Raw genomic sequence first — 24,092 nt, 5'->3', positions numbered from 1 at the left:
GATCCCTGTCTCTACACAGTGACCCCTCTCACTACACAGTGACCCCTCTCACTACACAGTGATCCCTCTCACTACACAGTGACCCCTCTCACTACACAGTGATTCCTGTCTCTACACAGTGACCCCTCTCACTACACAGTGATCCCTGTCTCTACACAGTGACCCCTCTCACTACACAGTGACCCCTCTCACTACACAGTGACCCCTCTCACTACACAGTGATCCCTCTCACTACACAGTGACCCCTCTCACTACACAGTGATTCCTGTCTCTACACAGTGACCCCTCTCACTACACAGTGATCCCTGTCTCTACACAGTGACCCCTCTCACTACACAGTGACCCCTCTCACTATACAGTGATTCCTCTCACTACACAGTGACGCCTCTCTCTACACAATGATCTCTGTCTCTACACAGTGATCCCTCTCGGTGCATGGCGACCCCTCTCGCTACACAGCATATTAGTTAAAAAGCACTCTCTCAATATTAAACTCCCATAACCTTTTTTGCCTGATTAAATGCTGTTTACTTTTTAAAAGATAGAAATATTAACTGAGCTGCTTGAACAATTTCAAGTTGCGGCTTTTAAATTTCAGATAATTTCCCTTTCCTTCCTCGCGTCGGTAAATGCAAAGAGGTAACATTCCTGTCCAGGTGAGAGCTTTCAGCTTGAATCGTGCTGAATAATAATTGCAAAGGGGATGCTAATTCTTTGAACACACTTTCATTCGTGCTTGTGATATGTTTGGTAGTGCTGTCACCAGTTGAGTACACTTCTTTCCATTTGTTTGCTCTCTTGTTCTGTTGCTGTCCTGCCTGTTGAATGACCAGCTGTGTTGTATTGTGGTTTGGTTCAAGAAGCATGCAAGTGAAGCTCGGAGATTCACCGTGGCAGAAACTACCAGCGAACTGGAGGTTCTGCAGGTTTGGCGAAGCAACAGTATCATTCTTTGTGATCTACACAAACCGGATTCAATTACCATGTGAGAGTGTAACTTGCACAGTGTTTCCCCATCCCAGGTCCTTTAACCTTCTCGGGAACACTGCACCTTTTCGTTGCTTTGGCAATGCAAAGGTTATTAAAAAAACTAAAGTGGAAGAGTCAATCATCTTTGATATGCATATTGCAAAAATAGCAAAGCAGTGCCTAAAATATTAAGCACAGATACTGCGATTTGGTTCACTTTTGATAGCATTTGTTTTGGGGAATGTAACACGCCAAGGTGTGCTTTGGGGGATGGAATCTTACCGTTTAACATTAGCCAGGACCTTATCACCAGTCTCGTGACCCACAGTCGTAGAACAGACTCAGAAATATGAGAAACTACTGAAAAGGAATGATCAGATTTAAAACTTGCAAATTGTGGAAACCAGAATATGAAAGGGAAGATACTGGAACTGCCGAACAAGCCCGATAGTATTTGAAATGAGAAAAGACAGGTTAACGTTTTGAGAGTAGGCCCTGGGGAGTTATATTGTCATGTAAGGAGATCAGGAAAAGGCGGTTCAGGTGAAGAGTCCACACCCAAAACATTGACCTGTCTTTCCTATCCTGCGGGTACTGAGGGGCCTGCTGTATATTCCCAGCATTTTCTGTTCTTAAAAAGAAAATGAACTTACAAATTAGCCACTGGCATCAAGTAAAGTTACATACAAACATACTAAAGTGACAGGCAGGAAAAGTCCAGCTGGTCCATCCAGCCTATCCCACTCTCATGGTGTCTGGAGTGTCATAACTTGACACTTTTTACCTACCCCGCCCAACCCCCATTGCTCTACCCCACTACAGTCATGTAATCTCATGGGAGAGAAAAAAAAACCCAGGGTAAATAAGGGGGAGGGGGAGAAATCCAGAAATGTCCTCCCAAACCCCTCAGGCAATCAAAACCAGTCCAGGAGATCACATGAACCATGCAGACCATTTACGTTTAAGTAATGTAAGAGTTAAACGCACCCAACTGAGTTATTTCAAGATTACTGGGGTTTTAATTGCAGGTAAGTATATTTTAAATGGGGCAGGTTTGATAGATCAGCTTGTCTTTTCTATTTTCATATGTCCGTATACTTTGTAACATTAAATTTGCAGAAGAGAGGCTCCTTTTTAAAGTGAAATACCCAATTAGTCATTTGATTCGAACTAATTGGCTGTGTAAACCTACACTGTCCAATCAGATGGCCTCTCTCTCCAGATTACCATGTCTCTGGGTGCAGTCAATCAATATTATTCAAGTGGCAGCTAACCTAACACAGATCGTTGCATTTATTTTAATCAATTTTTTATTGCATGTTAAAATGCTTTATTTTGTTGCTTTTCCTCTTTATTTAAAAATGTGGCTCAAGCGGTTAAATAATTACTAAATGGGACAAATTGTGGAGGAGGAATGCAAGAACTGCCCGGCCATTTTACACTGTGTCTAGTTAGTCAAGCTCCTGTTGTGTATATTTTACTTTAGACTGTTGGAATTCTGGCCTGTGTAAGTTGAATTGAATGGATACTGTTGGCTCCCCATGGTTTTCTGTTTACTCATTGTCTATTCCCTGTGCACAGCAAACTGTTGCTACAAAAAGCATTACAAAGACTATGTAGGAATGCTTTATTTCATGTGGAACAGATCCTTGGAGGTGGTGTATTGTTCGTTCATTGCTGGACACAAGATCCAATGATTGCAGTGCACTGTTAGAAATTCAGACGCCACTCTGAATAAACGTTTGTTTGATCCAATTGAGATTTGTGTTCCAAAGCCAAGTTCCAGTATGTGGGATAACTTTTCCCTCATCCTCATTGTGCAGATATCCTGATCTGAGAATATTTGTAACATGTGTAATCCTGATCCCAATTTTCCCCAATTATACACTTTGCATTTTAATATTGTGCCTTATCATATCATGCTCCATGGAATCTAATGACTTTGAAATGAAGTGACTATAATATATGCAATCTGCCAGTCATTCTGTACCAGAAGCATCACACTAACGGCAATTAGATGAACGACCAGTTAAACTGTTTCCTTTATGATGCAGTCTGTTGATAATGTTCAGAACATAGAATATTGTCAGGCTATTGCATCAGTGAACTTGAAAATAATATCCAATTAGAAGTCTAATTCTATGGGTATTAACAATTTTATACATTTATGTCCTGTCCATCACACAATTCATTTACTTCCACCCCCATAATATTGCCTATCTTAGTCCATCTATTGCCGAAACCCTCCTTCCATATTTTTGTTACCTCCCATCTTCCACCCTATCTAAACTTGAGATCATGCAAAACTCTGCTGCCCATATCCGAACCCACACCAAACCCCGTTCACCCATCACCCCTGTGCTCGCTGGCCTGCATTGGCTCCTGGTCCAGCAATGCCTCGAATTTAAAATTCTCATCCCCATGTTCAAATCCCACCATCCTATCTCTGTCCCCTCATCCAGCTGAGAACTCTGCGTTCAACAACAACACAAAAATAACTTGTATTTATATAGCGCCTTCAACATCGTTAAACCTCCCAGGGCGCTTCACAGGATCGTTAAAAAACAAAATTTGACATCGAGCCACAAAAAGAGCTTGGTCAAACTGGTAGGTTTTAAGGAAGATCTTAAAGGAGGAAAGAAGAGTAGAGAGGCGGAAAGGTTTTAGGGAGGGAATTCCAGAGCTTGGGGCCTAGTCTGCTGAAGGCACGGTCGCCAATGGTGGAGTGATTAAAATCGGGGATGCTCAAGAGGCCAGAATTAGAGGAGCGCAGATATCTCGGAGGGTTGTAGGGCTGGAGCAGATTACAGAAATAGGGATGTGCAAAACCATGGAGGGATTTCAAAACAAGGATGAGAATTTTAAAATCGAGATGTTGCTTCACCAGGAGCCAAAGTAGATCAGCGAGCACAGGAGTGATGAGTGAACAGGACAACTCTGTTCATAACCCCACTTCCTCGCCTCACTATTGCCGGCTGCACCTTCAGCCATCTAGGCCCTTAGCTTTGGAATTTCCTCCGCAGACCTCTCCACCTGTCCACCTCTCTCTCTCATCGTTTAAGACACTCCTTAAACCTACCACTTTGACCAACTGTCTTTATGGAGGAGATTACAGAGATAGTCAAGTCTAGAGATAACAAAGGCTTGGGTGAGGACTTTAGCAGCAGATGAGCTGAGGCAAGGGCAGAGATAGGCAATGTTACTGAGGTGAAAATAGATGGTCTTAGTTATGCTGAGGTTATGTGGTCGAAAGCTCATTTCAGGGTCAAATATGACACCAAGGTTGCAAACAGTCTGGTTCAGCCTCAGACAAATGTTGGGGAGAGTGATGGAGTCAGTGTCTAGGGAATGAAGTTTGTGGTCAGGACCGAAAACAATGGCTTCGATTGTCCCAATATTCAATTGGAGAAAATTTCTGCTCATCCAGAACTAAATGTCAGATAAGCAGTCTGACAATTTAGAGATGGTGGTGGGGTCGAGAGAAGTGGTCGTGAGGTAGAGCTGGGTGTTATCAGCGTACATGTGGAAACTGACGCTGTGTTTTTGGATGTTGTCGCCAAGGGGTATAATGTAGATGAAAAATAGGAGGGGGCCAAGGTTAGATCCTTGGGGGACACCAGAGGTAATGATGTGGTGGCGGCAAGAGAAGCTGTTGCAGATGATTCTCTGGCTATGATTAGATAGATAAGAGTGGAAACAGGCGAGTGCAGTCCCACCCAGCTGGACAATGGTGCAGAAGCGTTGGAGAAGGATGGAGTGGTCAACCATGTCAAAGGCTGCAGACAAGTCAAGAAGGACGAGGAGGGATAGTTTGCCTTTGTCACAGTCACAAAAGATATCATTTGTGACTTTGATGAGAGCCGTTTCGGTACTGTGGCAGGCGAGGAAATCGGATTGGAGGGATTCAAACATGGAATTGCGGGAAAGATGGGCACGGATTTGGGAGGCGATAATACTTTCAAGGACTTTGGAGAGGAAAGGGAGGTTAGAGCTGGGGAGGTAGTTTGCAAGGCTGGAGGGGTCGAGGGTTGTTCTTTTGAGGAGAGGGGTGATGATGGCAGATTTGAGGGAGAGGGGGGCAGTACCTGAGGAGAGAGAACCGTTAACAATGTCAGCTAACATGGGAGCCAGAAAAGGAAGTTGGGTGATCAGCAGTTTGGTGGGAATAGGGTCAAGGGAGCAGGAAGTGGGTCTCATGGACAGGATGAGCTCGGAAAGGTCATGAAGGGAGATCGGAGAGAAACTGGAGAAAGATGTGAGATCAGGGCTAGGGCAGAGGGCTTACTTAGAGGAAGTTTGGCCTGATGGGCTAGGGGAAGGAAGGGAAGAGGCAGAGGTGGCCGAATGGATGACGAAGAAGTCCATGAGCTCCTCACACTTATTGTCTGGGGAGAGGGGTTTTAAGAAATGGTTAGCAGTGGAGAATAGAAGCCGGGGTTTATCTTTGCATTCCAGAATGATTCTGGAATAGTGAGCGATTTTGGCAGATGAGAGCAGGACCCGATAGTGCTTTATGTTATACAGATCTGTCGGTGAATTGCTAAACCAGTGTCCGCCATATCTTTCCAAGTCTGCGTCCCTTGGACTTGAGGGAGGCTAGATCAGGGCTATACCGGGGGAACGGCGAGGACGAGAGAGAGTAATTATTTTAATAGGTATGAGGGCATCAAAGGTGGTGGAGAGGGTGTGATTGAGCAGATCGGTAGCTGCAGAAATGTCATGGTGAATGAGGGCCAAAGGCTGGCAGTCGGGAGTTCAAAAGCGCAGTTGTAAGAAAGTCGGGAGAGAGTTTTTTCTAAGGGTAGGCACAGAAGGAGGTCGTGTTGGTGACGGGGGGGGGGCAACATGGAAAGGGGATGTGGGTGGAGAGCGATATGAGGAAGTGATCAGAGATGGCCTTAGCTATGATTGACACAATGGGAGTAGCGAGGCCATGAGAGATGGCAAGATTGAGGGGATGGCCGTGAATATGGGTTAGGGAGTTTTTATGGAGGAAGACATTAATTGGAGACATGTCAGAGGAGAGAGAGCATGATGAATTGAGATGGAGGTTGAAATCACCGAGGATGAGAAGTCGCTCGGTGCAGAGACTGAGGGGGGAAAGCAGTGAAGATATCTCGGTAATAACATTTTTATGGTACTTGGGTGGGTGGTAAAGAACGAAAATTTTAAATGAGAGGTGAGAGGGGTGGAATAAGGTGAGATGCTCAAAGGAGGAGAAAGTGCTGGAGGAGTAGGGGGACAGACCAAGGTGTGATTTGGTGATGAGAGTTACACCGCCACCACAGCGGTCTGGGTGGGGCAAGTGGTAGACAGTATAGCCAGGCGGGGAAGCTTTCATTTAAGAGTAAGGTGTCATCGCCCTTCAGCCAAGTTTCTGTCAGGGCCATGATGTTGATGCCATCATCCACGATAAGCACATGGGTATATTTTAATATATGCTGTGCAAAAGTCACAACAATAAAAAGCATCTCAAAGTAACTGGGGACACATTTAACAGCTAGCTATGAAATATGTCCCAATTCAAATGTAAAATGCTTTATGCCTTGGTCAGGATGTAATCATATTGCATAATGGCGTAAGTTAAATATATTTATTTCTGTTCCATATCCTTAAGGCACTATTTTGGGTGTGCTAATAAAATATATTTTAATATATGCTGTGCAAAGATCACAACAATGAAAACTGGATTAAAATGGCAAACGTTTCAAGCCAGGGAGATGAGATGAGTTGAGTGATTTCTAGCTGCAGCCCAGCTCTTTTGTTCCAAGCAAAATGGAAAGATGTTAATAATTACACCTGAGATTTGATCCTTTCTCTCTTCCTTCTCTTTCCCCACAGCACTCTTGTTGGCACAGGGTAAGCAGATTTTTCCTGTTTTTTTCCTAATGTAATTTTTTTACCCATTCTGCATGAATGTACATGGAGATCTGTTTTGGAGGTGAAAGTTCTGGCAGAAAAGTGATTCCTTTTTAAAAGATTGGAGTTTATATATATATTTTGAGAAGCAAGACATCGGTTTCAACCATGTCTAGCTAATACTTTATATTAAGATTAGAAGAAAGAAATGAGCAAATTAAGACAAAGGTTTGTAAAATTTCCATTGATGTCTCTCGCCATCAGAATCTGTCTCCTTCAGAAAGAGAGCCGTGTGTTGTTTGGTACTGCCATACTGCTTCAGGTTCAGCTGAGAGAGTGGGACACTCCAGTCTTCTGTCATGCACTGCCATGTTTCTTCCTTCTTTAGCTGGGATGGTGGCTAGGCCTCAGCAGTGAACTTAACGCAGCCATCAGTGCTATTCTGTGATCGGCTGCCAGGCTTCTATAGGGTAGAACAAATTGAAGGGTAGACCATAGAAAGGCCAATTAAAGACATAATAATCTTTTGGGAGCAGGAAAAAAAAATAGATCCAATAAAAAATACTTTCTCACCGCTCAATCTCACCCCCATGACTTGTCACCATATCAATCAATCCCTTCTACTTCCCGAAATGTATCTAATTGTCTCTTGAAACCATTTACATTGCCTGCTTCAATGCAATATTCCCACTGATTATATACAGTTGTCTATAACGTGGACTCTACCTAACCAGGTGTAGATGTGACTATAATATGCATGTGTAATTAAAGAAAATGTTTCTTATGAAAGTATAACCCAAAATGCCAAGATTATAATTTATTTAGGTACAGTCCTATATTCTCAGTATTTATCTCCTAGAGTGACTCATGAGTCACAGTGGGTTGAAATTGCACTATAAGCAAGAGATTAGTTTATTTTAAATGGGTTAACTACAGCCTTAAAATAGCCGACAAATGAATGTCACATTGACATATTTGTTATACTACTACACCACACGATATCAACCGAAAAAGCATTAAAATCCTCTTGAGATCTTCATTTACATTCCTGGATTATTTAGTCCTGTTGTGCTTCCTCCTCACCGGTCTTTGTATCATTGTTTCGTTCTGATTCATAATGCTGGTCTTTTCCTAGAAGACGGTGGTTTGGAATAAGTCAGACTGTGAATAATGGCTTGTTCATTGTGCAATTCATACCTCAATGAATGATGTAGTGAATGGATTCCAATGCTAGTACCTCTGGTCTCCTGTATACTTGTTTTGGTGCTATACATTACACAACTCAATGATTTCATCCCTGCATGAAATACATATATAGAGAGAGGCTTAATTGAAAACAACATTTTTCTTTGTTGAGTTATTCTGCGTGAACTATGTCGAAATGCATTCTGAAAGCCAATCCAATAGAATAGATTTAGATTTCTTGCTTTTCATCTCCGTGGCTGTGGGGACACCAGCCAGGCCTGCCGCTCAAGTTATCTAGCAATATATGTTATGAGCTTCATGACCTCTCGGCCAGGCTGCAGCAGAGGAAAGGCAGGTGAAGATGGGAACATACCTCTTTTCAAGAGCAAGACCAGCCTTTTCATATTGAGAACAATCCAGGTGATTTCCTTTTTGTAACTATGCCAGATGTAATTATTTCCAACTCTTTCCCTCAACTATGGTGCATTTGTAACTGAGGGTTATAAATTTAAGATTAGCTCTAGAGACAAAAGGTGGAGATCAAAAGAAATGTTTTTGTTCAATGGATTGAAATGTGAAGTGATGCATTTTGGAAGGAGGAATCAGTTGTCAGGAAAATGCTGGAATCCATTATTAAGGAAGTGGTAACAGGACACTTAGGAATTCATAATAGGATTAGACAGAGTCAACATGGTTTTATGAAAGGGAAATCGTGTTTGACAAATCTATTAGAGTTTTTTGAGGATGTAACTAGCAGGGTAGATAAAGGGAAACCAGTGGATGTAGTATATTTGGATTTTCAAAAGGCATTCGATAAGGTGCCACACGGAATGTTGTTGCACAAGGTAAGGGCTTATGAGGCTGGGGGTAATCTATTAGTATGGATAGAGGATTGATTAAAGAACAGAAAACAGAATATAGGAATAAAAAGTAATTTTCAGCTGGGACGGCTGTTAGCAGTGGGGTGCCGCAAGGATCAATGCTGGGGCTTCAGCTATTTACAATCTATATTAATGACTTACATGAAGGGAATGAGTGTAATGTATCTAAGTTTGCTAATGTTACAAAGCTAGCTGAAAAGTAAGCTGTGAGGAGGTCACAAAGACAGGTTAAGTGAGTGGGCAAGATGGGAGCAGATGGAATATAATGTGGGAAATGTGAGGTTATTCACTTTGGTAGGAAGAATAGAAAAACAGAATATTTTTTAAATAGTGAGAAACTATTAAATATTGATGTTCTTGTACATGAAACGCAGAAGATCAGCATGCAGGTACAGCAAGCAGTTAGGAAGGCAAATGGTATATAAGGAAGTCTTACTGCACCTGTACAGGGCCTCGGGACCACGCCTGGAGTATTGTGCACAGTTTTGATCTCTGTACCTAAGATAGGATATACTTGGCTTAGAGATGGTGCAATGAAGGTTCACTAGATTAATTTCTGGGATGAGAGGGTTGTCCTATGAGGCGAGATTGAGTAGATTGGGCCTATACTTTCTGGAGTTTCGAAGAATGAGAGGTGATCTCATTGAAAAATATAAGATTCTGAGAGGGCTTGACAGCAAATGCTGAGAGGAATTGACGTTAAACTGACTGGCCTGTAATTGCCAGGTTTATTCTTCTCCCATTTTTTGAATAAAAGTGCAATATTTACAATCCTCCAGTCCTTCAGCACCACCCATTAGGAAACATTTTTTGTATGCAGGAATTTGTTATGATCTGAATGCCTGAAAGAGTGGTGGAAGCAGATTCAATAGTTTAAGACCAATGCTAGCAAACTTTTTAGAAACCACAATCCAGGAGAAAATGAACAGCCACTTGGACAAGCATGCACTAATAAAGGAGAGCCAGCATGGATGTGTGAAGCAAATCATGTTTCGCTATCTTGATTGTGTTTTTTGATGAGGTAACAGAAAAGGTGGTTGAGGGCAGTGCAGTTGATTTGTGTATATGGACTTCCAAAAGTACCACATATTAGGCTTGTTAGCAATATTGAAGTTCATGGGATAAAAGATGCAGTAGCAGCATGGATACAAAACTGGCTAAGGGATAGAAAACAGAGAGTTGTGATGAATGGCGGTTTTGGGACTGGAGGGAGGTTTACAATGATGTTCCCCATGTTTCAATACTAGGACCTCTGCTGTTTTTGATATACATTGATGACTTGGACGTGGGGAGGGGGGGGGGCGGAAGAGGGGGCATGGTTACAGGGCCCAATTTCAAAATTTGCAGATGATACAAAACCTGGAAGTGTAGTAAACAGTGAGGAATATAGGAATAGACTTCAAGAGGACATAGACAGATTGGTGGAATGGGCAAACACATGGCAGATGAAATTCAATGCAGAAAAGTGTGAGGTGATGCATTTTGGTAGGAAGAATGAGGAGAGTCCATGCATATTAAATGGTACAATTTTAAAGGTGGTGCAAGAACAGAGAGACCTGGGGTGTTTGTGCGCAAATCTTTGAAGGTGGCAGGACAGGTTAATAAAGCATATGGGGATCCGAGGATTTATAAATAGAGACATCAAGTGCAAAAGCCAGGAAGTTATAAACATAAGAACATATAAAATAGGAACAGGAGTAGGCCATACGGCCCCTCGAGCCTGCTCTGCCATTCAATAAGATCATGGGTGATCTGATCATGGACTCAGCTCCACTTCCCTGCCCGCTCCCCATAACCTCTTATCCCTTATGGTTTAAGAAACTGTCTATTTCTGTCTTAAATTTATTCAATGTCCCAGCTTCCACAACTCTCTGAGGCAGCGAATTCCACAGATTTACAACCCTCTGAGAGAAGAAATTCCTCCTCATCTCTGTTTTAAATGAGCGGCCCCTTATTCTATGCCCCCTAGTTCTAGTCTCCCCCATCAGTGGAAACATCATTTCTACATCCACCTTGTCAAGCCCCCTCATAATTTTATAAGTTTCAATAAGACCACCTCTCATTCTTCTGAATTCCAATGAGTAGAGGCCCAACCTGCTCAACCTTGCCCCATAAGTCAACCCCCTCATCTCCGGAATCAACCTAGTGAACCTTCTCTGAACTGCCTCCAAAGCAAGTATATTCTTTCGGAAATATGAAAACCAAAACTGCACGCAGTATCCCAGGTGTGGCCTCACCAATACCCTGTATAGCTGTAGCAAGACTTCCCTGCTTTTATACCCCATCTCCTTTGCAATAAAAGCCAAGATTCCATTGGCCTTCATGATCCCTTGCTGTACATGCATACTATCCTTTTGTGTTTCATGCCCAAGTACCCCCAGGTCCAGCTGTACTGCAGCACTTTGCAATCTTTCTCCATTTAAATAATAACTTGCTCTTTGATTTTTTTTTCTGCCAAAGTGCATGACCTCACACTTTCCACATTATACTCCATCTGCCAAATCTTTGCCCACTCACTTAGCCTGTCTATGTCCTTTTGCAGATCTTTTGTATCCTCCTCACACATAGCTTTTCCTACCATCTTTGTATCATCAGCAAACTTGGCTACTTTACACTCAGTCCCTTCTTCCAAGTCGTTAATATAGATTGTAAATAGTTGGGGTCCCAGCACTGATCCTCGCGGCACCCCACTAGTAACTGGTTGCCAACCAGAGAATGAACCATTTATCCCGACTCTCTGTTTTCTCTTAGTTAGCCAATCCTCTATCCATGCTAATATATTATCCCCAAACCCGTGAACTTTTATCTTGTGCAGTAACTTTTTATGTGGCACCTTGTCAAGTGCATTGGGAAGTCCAAATACACCACATCCATTGGTTCCCCTTTATCCACCCCCTTCGTTACATCCTCAAAGAATTCCAGCAAATTTGTCAAACAAGACTTTCCCTTCATAAATCCATGCTGACTCTGCCTGACTGAATTTTGCTTTTCCAAATGTCCTGCTACTGCTTCTTTAATAATGGACTCCAACTTTTTCCCAACTTAGGCTAACTGGTCTACAGACTCCTGCTTTTTGTCTGCCTCCTTTTTTAAATAGGAGCATTACATTTGCAGTTTTCTAATCTGCTGGGACCTTCCCAGAATCCAGGGAATTTTGGTAAATTACAACCAATGCATCCACAATCCCTGCTGTTACTTCTCTTAAGACCCTAGGATGCAAGCCATCAGGTCCAGGGGATTTATCTGCCTTTAGTCCCATCATCTTACTGAGTATCACTTCCTTAGTCATTGTGATTGTATTAAGTTACCCCCCCTCCCCCCACCCCCGCAATAGCCCCTTGACTATCCACTGTTGGAATATTGTTAGTGTCCTCTACCGTAAAGACTGATACAAAGTACTTGTTTAGAGTTTCTGCCATCTCCATGTTCCCCATTACTAATTCCCCGGTCTCATCCTCTAAGAGACCATCATTTACTTCAGCCACCCTTTTTTCCTTTTTATATACCTATAGAAAATCTTGCTATCTGTTTTTATATTTTGCGCTAGTTTACTTTTCATTGTTCATCTTCCCTTTCTTTATCATTTTTTTCGTTATTCTTTGTTGGCTTTTAAAAGCTTCCCAATCTTCTGTCCTCCCACTAGTTTTGACCACTTTGTATGCCCTTGTTTTTAATTGGATACTGTCCTTTATTTCTTTAGTTAGCCACGGATGGCTATCTTTTCTCTTACACCCTTTCGTCCCCATTGGAAATATATTTTTCTTGAGAGTTGTGAAATAGCTCCTTAAATGTACACCACAGTTCATCAACTGTCCTACACTTTTTAATCCATTTTCCCAGTCCACTTTAACCAATTCTGCCCTCGTACCTTCATAGTCTCCTTTATTTAATCTTAGTACGCTGGTTAGAGATCCAACTTTCTCACCTTCCATCTGAATTTGAAATTCAACCATGCTATGATCACTCATTCCAAGGGGATCCTTTACTGGGAGATTGTTTATTAATCCTTTCGCATTACACAGGACCAGATCTAAGATAGCCTGCCCCCTGGTTGGTTCCGTTACATACTGCTTGAGCCACCCGTCCCTTATGCACTCTATGAACTCCTCCTCAAGACTACCCTGACCAATTTGATTTGTCCAATCAATATGGAGGTTAAAATCACCCATGATTATTGCAGTTCCCATTTCACAAGCCACCACTATTTCCTGGTTTATTCTCCGACCAACAGAGTTGCTACTGTTAGGGGGCCTATAGACTACGCCCACCAGTGACTTTTTCCCCTTATTATTCCTTATCTCCACCTAAACCTGTATAAAACACTAGTTCGGCCCCAGTTGGAATATTGTGTACAATTCTGGGCACCACACATTAGGAACGGTGTGAAGGCTTTAGAAGAGGGTACTGAAGAGAATTACTAGAATGGTTCCAGGGGCAAGGGATTACAGTTATGTGGTTACTCTGGAGACGTGGAGCTGTTCTCCTCAGAGAGAAGGCTGAGGAGATTTGATAGAGGTGTTTAAAATCATGAAGGCTTTAGATAGAGTAACTAAAGAGAAACTGTTTCCAATGGCTGAATGGTCGATAACGAGAGAGCAGAGATTTAAGGTGATTGGCAAAAGAACCAGAGGCGACATAAGTAAAAACGTATTTATGCAACGAGAGGTTAGGATTTGAAATGCACTGCCTGATAGGGTGGTGGATACAGATTCAATCATAGCTTTCAAAAGAGAATTGGATAAATACTTGAAGGAGAAAAAATTGCAAGGATATGAGGAAAGAGCGGGGGAGTGGGGCTAACTGGATTGCTCTTTGAACAAGCCAGTGCAGACTCGATGGGCCGAATGGCCTCTTTCTGTGCTGTAGCATTCTATGATTCTAATAAAAACGTTAAGAAGGGAATTGGATATATACTTTAAAAGGAAAAATATTTGCAGCGCAATAGGGTACAAGCAGGGAGTGGCACTGATCAGTAGCTCTTTCAGAGAGTCAGCATAGGCACGATGGGCCGACTGGCCTCCTGCATGATTCTATGATTATCAGAATATGGAATATGCTACCGCAGTGGGTATTAAAGCCAATTTAATCACAATATTTAAGAGGGAACTAGATAAAGAAAGAAAGACTAGGATTTATATAGTGCCTTTCACAACCACTGGATGTCTGAATGCGCTTTACAGCCAGTGATGTACTTTTGGAGTGTAGTCACTATTGGAATGTGGGAAATGTGGCAATTTGCACACAGCAAGCTCCCGCAATCAGCAATGTGAAAATGACCAGATAATCTGTTTTGTTATGATGATTGAGGGATAAATATTGGCCAGGACATCGGGGATACTGCCCAGCTCTTCTTCAAAATAGTGCCATGGGATCTTTTACGTCCATCTGAGAGAGCAGACGTCTCATCCGAAAAACGGCACCTCCAACAGTGCAGCACTGCACTGGAGTGTCAGCGTAGATTCATGTGCTTAAGTCCCTGGAGTGGGGCTTGAACCCACCACAACCTTCTAACTCAGAGGTGAGTGTACTACCCACTGTGCCACAGCTAACACTGACATAGATATTTGAAAGAGAAAAATATGAAACGTTACGGGGAATGAACAAGAAAGTGAGATTAGAACAGATAGCTTTGGTGTGGAGCTAGCACATACAGGTACAATGAGTTAAAATGCCTTCTGTGCTTCATCATCATCATCATCATAGGCAGTCCCTTGGAATCGAGGAAGACTTGCTTCCACTCCTGAAGTGAGTTCTCTGGTGGCTGAACAATCCAATACGAGAGCCACAGACTCTGTCACAGGTGGGACAGATATTCGCCGAGAGAAGGAGTGTGTGGGACTGGTTAATCGCACGCTTCTTCCGCTGCCTGCGCTTGAACTCTTCATGCTCTCGACGTTGAGATTCGAAGAGCTCAACGCCCTCCCGGATGCACTTTCCCCACCTAGGGCAGTCTTCGGCCAAGGACTCCCAGGTGTCAGTGGTGATGTCGCACTTTATCAGGGAGGCTTTGGGGGTGTCCTTGTAACATTTCCGCTGCCCACCTTTGGCTCATTTGCAGTGAAGGAGCTTCGCATAAAGCATGTGCTTAGGGAGCCTCGTGCCTGGCATGTGAATTATGTGGCCTGCCCAGCGAAGCTGATTGCGTGTGGTCAGTGCTTCAATGCTGGGGATGTTAGCCTGGACAAGGACACTGATGTTAGTGCGCCTGTCCTCCCAGAGGATTTGCAGGATCTTGCGGAGACATCGTTGGTGATATATCTCCAGCGACTTGAGGTGTCTTCTGTACATCGTTTATGCCTCTGATCCATACAGGAGGGCAGGTATTACTACAGCCCTGTAGACCATGAACTTGGTGGTAGATTTGAGGGCCTGGTCTTCAAACACTCTTTTCTTCAGGCGGCCGAAGGCTGCACTGGCACACTGGAGGCAGTGTTGACTCTCCTCATCAATGTCTGCTTTTGTTGATAAGAGGCTTCTGAGGTATTGGAAATGGTCCACGTTGTCAAGGGTCACGCCGTGAATCTTGATGACTGGGGGACAGTGCTGTGCGGCAAGGACAGGCTGGTGGAGTATCTTTGTCTTACGGATGTTAAGCGTAAGGCCCATGCTTTCATATGCCTCGGTGAATACATCAACGATAACCTGGAGTTCAGCCTCAGAATGTATGCAGACGCAGGTGTCGTCCACGTACTGTAGCTCAACGACAGAGGTTGGGGTGATCTTGGACCTGGCTTGGAGGCGGCGTAGGTTAAACAGCTTCCCACTGGTTCTGTAGTTTAGTTCCACTCCAGCGGGGAGCTTGTTGATTGTGAGGTGTAGTATGGCAGTGAGGAAGATTGAGAAGAGGATTAGAGCGATGACACAGCCCTGTTTGACCCCGGTCCAGACGTGGATTGGGTCTGTAATGGATCCGTTGGTAAGGATCACAGCCTGCACGTCATCATGGAGCCAGCAAAGGATGTTGACAAACTTTTGGGGGCATCCGAAATGGAGGAGGACGCTCCATAGACCCTCACGGTTAACAGTGTCAAAGATCTTTGTAAGATCAAAAATGGCCATGTATAAAGACTAGTGCTGCTCCCTGCATTTTTCCTGCAGCTATCGCGATGCAAAGCTCATGTACATTGTGCCCCGTGGAGGACGAAATCTGCACTGTGATTCTGGGAGGAGCTCCTCGGCCACAGGGAGAAGACGGTTGAGGAGAACTCTAGCGACAACTTTCCCAGTGGCTGATAGCACTGGCCAGTGCTATCAGCCACCGGGAAATGTGCTTACATTTCTATGATTGTAAGTATTACAAAGTAATAAAGTACATTCACTGTTAGTCTGTTGCTACTTAGGACAGTGGATGTGTATAAGAGTGAGTACAGAGCTATCAAAATCCGCAGTCATGGGTATTTGAATGAAACCACATGAGCTTTCTTTTGTATATTTTCTACAAACTCTATACAGTATTGTACAGCACAATTATTGTACTTATTACCACCAGCCGATTCCTGTGCTCTGGTCTTCCCCAGTCTTCAAGAATGCTCACTGTCCTATTCCACAGGATGTTTGCAGGTACTGCCCACTAGATGCAGTATTAAGATAGCAGAAGCAGAATAACTCAGTGACCTGTCCTCTCACTTTAAGCCCTGTGCTAAATATTAGCCAGGGGTTTCCTGACCATCCCAGGTGGTCGATGCCCCATTGTCATGGGCACTACCAGAGTTTGTATCTAAATATGTTGACTGGGAGTTCTCATTTAATCCTTGTCAACATCTCCCAGCACCATGTGTCACAGTCTTGCCCATGAGAGTCAACCGTAGACTTCTTCGAATGTCACCGGGGGGAAAGTTGACCCTGCTGCTTCCCATAGATGCATGGTATAGGGGGGAAAACGTAAATAAATTTAATCCAACTTTACATTTACATAAGAATGTATTATACATACACCCAAAACTCTCAAATTCCCAACTCTCTGTATGAAAGCATAAGTCAAGCCCCATCTACCAGATTTGCAATGCATTAACTCCTTTATATACAATTCCTGATTCAATTTAACATGTTCTAGCACTAATCGTTAAACTTTGTCAATATTCATTTTGCTGTGAATAATCATAAACAAATATCATCCAGTAATAATTCACACGTTCACAGAAGTTTTGGTGGTGTTGTTATATATGTAGACTTGTATTTACTCTGTACAGCCACCAGAGGGCTAATCCCCTAGAGTCCCAAGGGATCCCATAATCCCTTGGGAGCACAGGTATTTAAGGAGGCTTCACAGGTTGGAGAGGCACTCTGGAGGCCTGCAGTAAAAGACTAAGGTCACACTTTACTTTAAGCTCACAGTGTTCAGTCTGACTCATTCTCCATACACAACAACTGGCGACGAGATACAGACAACGAACCCAAAGATGCAGAGAACAGTGGGCATCCTGGAGAAATTTTTGGAGGGTGATGATTGGGAAACTTTTGTGGAGCGACTCAACCAATATTTCGTGGCCAACGAGCTAGATGGGGAAGAGAACGCTGCCAAACGAAAGGCAATCCTCCTCACTGTCTGTGGGGCACCAACGTATGGCCTCATGAAGAATCTGCTCACCCCAGCAAAACCCATGGAGAAATCGTACGACGATTTGTGCACACTGGTCCGAGAGCATTTGAAGCCGAAGGAAAGCGTTCTGATGGCGAAGTACCGGTTCTACACCTACAAAACGTCTGAAGGCCAGGAAGTGGCGAGTTATGTCGACAAGCTAAGACGCTTTGCAGGACATTGAAAATTTGAAGGACATTTGAAACACATGCTCAGAGACTTTTTCGTACTTGGCATCGGCCACGAAACCATACTTCGCAAACTTTTGACTGTAGAGACCCCAACCTTTAGTGAGGCCATAGCGATAGCCCAGGCGTTCATTGCCACCAGTGACAATACGAAGCAAATCTCTCAGCATACAAGTGCTGTTACAAGTACTGTGAACAAAGTGATGTTGCTTTCGAATTGTAATGTACAGGGCAGGTCACACATACCTACAACTGCACGTCCGCAGATGACGCAGAGTCCACCATCAAGGGTGATGAATGCAAGGCCATTAACACCTTGTTGGCGCTGCGGGGGATGATCATCATTTCCATTCATGCCAATTCAAAGATTATGTTTGCAAGGGCTATGGAACAATGGGACACCTCCAACGAGTGTGCAGGCAAGTTGCTAAGCCTATTAAACCTGCAAACCACCATGTTGCAGAGGAGGACAGATCCACGGTGGATCACGATGAACCAGAGCCTCAGATCGAATAGGCAGAGGTACATGAGGTACACACATTCACCACGAATTGTCCTCCGATAATGCTGAATGTTGAACTCAATGGACTCCCAGTGTCAATGGAGCTGGACACGGTCGTGAGCCAGTCCATCATGGGCAAAAAGACTTTGGAAAGATTGTGGTGCAACAAGGCCTCAAGGCCAGTCTTACATCCAGTTTGCATGAAACTAAGAGCTTATACAAAAGAACTGATTCCTGTAATCAGCAGTGCTACCGTAAAGATCTCCTACGATGGAGCAGTGCACAAGCTAACACTCTGGCAGGAGCTGGCTGGGAAAGATACACTGGAACTGGGACAACATCCGAACGCTATCGCCCGCTGCCAACATGTCGTGTGCCCAGGTCTTAAACAAATTTCCTTCTCTGTTCGAACCAGGCATCGGGAAATTCCAAGGAGCAAAAGTGCAGATCCACCTAATTCCGGGGACATGACCCATCCATCACAAGGCGAGAGCAGTACCATACATGATGAGAGAAAGGGTAGAGATCAAGCTAGACCGGCTGCAAAGAGAGGGCATCATTTCACCAATCGAGTTCAGCGAGTGGGCCAGTCCTATTGTCCCAGTCTCAAGAAAGATGGCACCATCAGAATCTGTGGCGATTACAAAGTAACTATCAATCATTTCTCCCTGCAGGACCAATACCCACTACCAAAGGCCGACGACCTCTTTGCAACGCTGGCGGGAGGAATGACGTTCACGAAGCTGGATCTGACTTCAGCCTACATGACGTAGGAATTGGAGGAATCATCAAAGGCCCTCACCTGCATCAACATGCACAAAGGTCTTTTTGTTTATAACAGATGCCCGTTTGGAATCCGATCAGCAGCGGCGATATTCCAGAGAAACATGGAAAGTTTACTGAAGTCGGTCCCACACAACGTGGTCTTCCAGGACGACATCTTGGTCACAGGTCGGAACATAGCCGAGCACCTGCAGAACCTGGAGGAGGTTCTTAGTCGACTCAACCGCGTGGGGCTCAGGTTAAAATGCTTGAAGTGCCTTTTCCTGGCACCTGAAGTGGAGTTCTTGGGACGGATGATTACAGCGGACGGCATCAGGCCCACCAACGCGAAGATGGAGGCAATCGAGAACGCACCGAGGCCACAGAACGTGATGGAGCTGCGGTCGTTTCTGGGACTTTTGAACTACTTTGGTAACTTCTTACCTGGTCTCAGCACCCTGCTAGAACCACTGCATGTCTTACTACGAAAAGGGGGCGAATGGGAAAGCCAAGAAAATGCCTTTGTAAAAGTAAGAAAATTGTTAGGCTCAAACAAATTGCTTGTGTAGTATGATCCATGTAAGCATTTGGTACTAGCATGTAATGCGTCGTCATATGGCGTCGGGTGTGTATTGCAACAAGCTAATGATTTTGAGAATCGACAACCGGCTGCTTATGCTTCCAGGATTCTGTCTAAGGCTGAGAGAGCCGACAGCATGATTGAAAAAGAAGCTTTAGAAAATGTATCAATACCTGTTTGGGCTAAAATTCGAATTGGAAACTGACCATAAGCCACTTATATCGCTGTTTCCCGAGAGTAAAGGGATAAATACCAACGCATTGGCCGCATCCAGAGATGGGCGCTCACGTTGTCCGCATACAACTACGCCATCTGCCACAGGCCAGGCACAGAAAACTGCACCGATGCTCTCAGTAGGCTGCCATTGCCCACCACAGGGGTGGAAATGGCACAGACCGCAGATCTAGCCATGGTTATGGAAGCATTTGAGAGTGAGCAATCTCCCGTCACTGCCCGGCAGATCAAAACTTGGACAAGCCGGGACCCCTTATTATCTCCAGTCAAAAGCTGTGTGCTTCACGGGAGCTGGTCCAGTGTCCCAGTGGAAATGCAGGATGGGATAAAGCCGTTCCAGCGGCGCAATGATGAAATATCTATACAGGCAAACTGTCTTCTGTGGGGCAATCGAGTAGTGGTCCCCAAGAAGGGCAGAGACACCTTCATCAATGACCTCCACAGTACCCACCCAGGCATCGTGATGATGAAAGCGATAGCCAGATCACATGTGTGGTGGCCCGGCAATGATGCGGACTTAGAGTCCTGCGTTTACAGATGTAATACATGCTCGCAGTTAAGCAATGTACCCAGGGAGGCGCCACTAAGTTTATGATCTTGGCCCTCCAAACTAGGGTATACATCGACTATGCAGGCCCGTTCTTGGGTAAAATGTTCCTTGTGGTTGTAGACGCATACTCCAAGTGGATTGAATGTGAGATAATATCGGCTAGCACGTCCGCTGCCAATACTGTAAGCCTGTGAGACATTTTTGCCACTCACAGCTTACCCGATGTCCTGGTGAGCGACAACGGGCCATGTTTTACCAGTGCTGAGTTCGAAGAATTCATGACCCGTAACGGGATCAAACATGTCACATCCGCCCTGTTTAAACCAGCGTCCAATGGTCAGGCAGAGAGCAGTGCAAACCATCAAGCAAGGCTTGAAGAGGGTAATTGAAGGCTCACTGCAGACTCGCCTATCCCGAGTCCTGCTTAGCTACCACACGAGACCCCACTCACTCACTGGGATCCCACCTGCTGAACTGCTTATGAAAAGAGCACTTAAGACAAGGCTCTCGTTAGTTCACCCTGATCTACATGAACAGGTAGAGAGCAGGCGGCTTCAACAAAGTGCATACCATGATAGCGCAAATGTGTCACGTGAGATTGAAATCAATGATCCTGTAGTTGTATTAAATTATGGACAAGGTCCCAAGTGGCTTCCCAGCACTGTCGTGGCCAAAGAGGGGAGCAGGGTGTTTCGGGTCAAACTTTCAAATGGACTCATTCACCGGAAACACTTGGACCAAATCAAACTCAGATTCACGGACTATCCTGAGGAACCCACCTTGGACCCTATCTTTTTTGATCCCCCAACATACACACCAATGGCAACCGGCACCACGGTTGACCACAAAGCTGAACCCATCATCCACAGCAGCCCTGCAGGGCCCAACACACCAGGCAGCCCAGCAAGGCCAGCTGCACAGCAGCTCAGTGAGGGCCCAACAAATGATTCAACAAAACCAGCTTTCACACCAAGACGATCAACCAGGACAAGAAGGGCCCCAGATCGACTCACATTGTAAATACTTACACGATTGACTTTGTGCGGTGGAGTGTTGTTATATATATGGACCTGTTTTTACTTCGTACAGCCACCAGAGGGTTCATCACCTGGAATCCCAAGGGATCCCATATTCCCTTGGGAGCACAGGTATTTAAGGAGTCTTCACAGATTTGAGAGGCACTCTGGAGACCTGCAATAAAAGACTACGGTCACACTTTACTTTGAGCTCACAGTGTTCAGTCTGACTCATTCTCCATACACAACAGTTGTACATCAGTATGTTCATTTACAGCCTGAGTGATCCAATATTACAAATTGCTCACTACTTTGCCTGGGTAATAGTTGGAGCGGAGAGTAAAGGGGGCTGCGCTGTCAGTGTGACCTTTTGCATATATTTTTATTATTCATACAAGAACCAGAGCTCTGACACTTGCTAAACTTTAGAAGGAATTTTTTTGTTAGAGTAATGTGTCCTCATAGTATTGAAGTATACTGATGATGTGCACATATGGTCAATTACACTACACTTGCTTTCATAGATCAAAAACAATCAATCCTAACTTTAAGGATCTTGAAGGGCATAATTGTGTTGTTGAGGATAACGTACTAATTAATGATGCTAATTTATCCTACTACAGCGTTTATATAGCGCCTTTAAAATAATAAAACCGCCCAAGGCACTTCACGGGAACATAATCAGACAAAGCGAAAACTGACACCGAGACAAAGAAGGAGGTATTAGGACAAGTACCCAGAAGCTTGGTCAAAGAGGTAGGTTTTAACAAACATCTTAAAGTTGGAGAGAGGTAGAGAGGCAGAGACGTTTAGGGAGGGGATTCTAGAGCTCAGGATCAGTCAGCTGAAGGCACGGGCACTAATGGTGGGGCAAAAAATGTCGGGGAAGCAAAAGAGGCCAGATTTGGAGCATCGCAGAATTCTTGGAGGGGTTGTAGGGCTGGAGGAGGTTACAGAGATAGGGAGGAACCTAACGTACACAGGAGACTTTCCCCAAGAGTACTCATTTACATATCACAAATGGCCATCCACCATAAATGTCTGTTGCAAGGATAGCACATTACAGCACCACTACATATTTCATAAGCAGACAGTTTCTCTTCAGTGTTTCTAGTGCAGGGAAAGACTTTCCCTCTTGATACCGGGTTCTATTGGCGTCCTGGTTTTTGTTGAGGAATAAAACAAATAAGTGATTTAAGTAACACATAACTCAGCAATGATCTCTTCAAGCCACCGTGTTGCATTCTGTTTCATCTTCGCACCCAACGGAGCCACTTGGTGTACATTTTATCAAGGCAATTGAATCAAGTGGCTACTGCTGTTTCGTACACAGTATGTCACAAGCTACTGGCAGGATGATATGACAGTTATTACAGTTGCAGCATTTGCCCAGTCCAAAACTAGATGGGGACTGGGGGAGGTTAAAATCATAGTGGGGCCGATTTAAATTTTGGGTGCGAGTTACCCGGCCGTTATTTGAGGCCCGGCCCTCCTTTGTGTGCCAAACCAGTGCTCCGAGGCAGCTCACCACTTGGAAATGATGGGAAATGGGCCGGCTCCTAAGTGGAGCTAATTAACATTTGGAGTATGGAAGGAGAGACAAATCCTGGCGGGCCTTGGACAGATGGCATAAGGCCAGAGTATTTTTTTGTGGGCAATTCCTCCTATTTCTCCTCAAAAATACAAGATAAACATACCTCTGCATGTTTTTTGAATGGCCGCCAGCGGTCCCTTTTGAGTACCGCTAGTTAGGCCGCTCAGTGCCGGTACAAAAGGACAGAGTATCGATGGTGCACACTGCACACACACACACACACACTGGTACCTCAAGATTACAATTATGGTCCTGTGCATGTCAGAGGACTCTAATTTGCATATCACAAATAGCCGCCCACCTGAATCAGGTGCTCCAGCTGCCCTTTGTCAGGACCTTACCTAAGATGACAGCAACAGGACGCCGGCTAAATCGGGTTGTAAGTGGCTCAATGGTATTTTCAGGCCGCTGCCTCCTGTTTTACACCGGGGAAGCACTTTGAATGAGTCCGATCGTACATGTGAACCTGGTTCATTCATACACGTTTCAGTCACAAGTAGCGCACAATGTTAAATTTGAAGTGCAGCAGCAGATAACTGGACTTTTGCAGTCCAATTTTCAATATCAAAATTACCCCCCCCCTCCCTCCCACCCACCACCAAATGGGCTGCCTGATTCAAAATTGGACAGAAGCAACCCTGCCTGTCACACAAGCTGCACATTACTGAAGCTGATCAAAGAGAGAAAAAAGTCAAGAGTCAAGGGGGAATAAAGATAAAAAGAGAGTGTGGATCGGACTGAGAAGCGGAAGAGAAAAGGGCAGCATTTCAAAATCCAATCAAATTATCCTAAAAGTATTATTTTTGAAAACTGATGGCTTTCCTGTTGGATGTCAACCTTCACAGGAACTTGACACGGGTTGACTCTGCCAGTATTGCCAATGCAGTGGCTGTTTTACAAGTTCGATGGGGACGGGAAGGACACCATTGTAGTGCCCCACTAGCAACCTTGGCTGAGATTAGTTAACTTGGTGCAGACCAAGTACTGAATCTTGAATCTTCTTGGTTTGCATAGTTCATTGTACACCCGGTGTTGTATTGACCTGTGGAATAATCAGGGAGCTGTGCTCATTCGGTCACAATGTGACTTAAAGCAGAATGCAAACATATAGTACATGAAATATATATATATATATATATATATTTAAATCTTAAAGTATTGAAAATCAGTTATTTATTAACAATCAATGTGAAT

General features: G+C 44.2%; 1 protein-coding gene across 5 annotated transcripts in view; it reads left to right on the top strand.

The window, feature by feature from the left end:
* Positions 1-24,092, top strand: part of slc8a3 (solute carrier family 8 member 3) — an 810,619-nt gene that overhangs the window by 515,209 nt on the left and 271,318 nt on the right. For 4 of the 5 annotated variants that reach the window (XM_070878886.1, XM_070878885.1, XM_070878888.1 and 1 more), the window contains one exon: positions 6,811-6,828. The exons of the other annotated variant lie outside the window; for it this stretch is intronic. In XM_070878886.1, the coding sequence (XP_070734987.1) occupies positions 6,811-6,828 (18 nt within the window). The remainder of the gene's footprint in view (positions 1-6,810; positions 6,829-24,092) is intronic. 5 annotated transcript variants of the gene reach the window in all.

This window comes from Pristiophorus japonicus, chromosome 4 (assembly GCF_044704955.1).
Source record: "Pristiophorus japonicus isolate sPriJap1 chromosome 4, sPriJap1.hap1, whole genome shotgun sequence".
NCBI lineage: Eukaryota > Metazoa > Chordata > Chondrichthyes > Pristiophoridae > Pristiophorus > Pristiophorus japonicus.
Note: the sequence above shows the minus strand (reverse complement) of the source record. Positions and strands in the feature narration are given on the sequence as shown.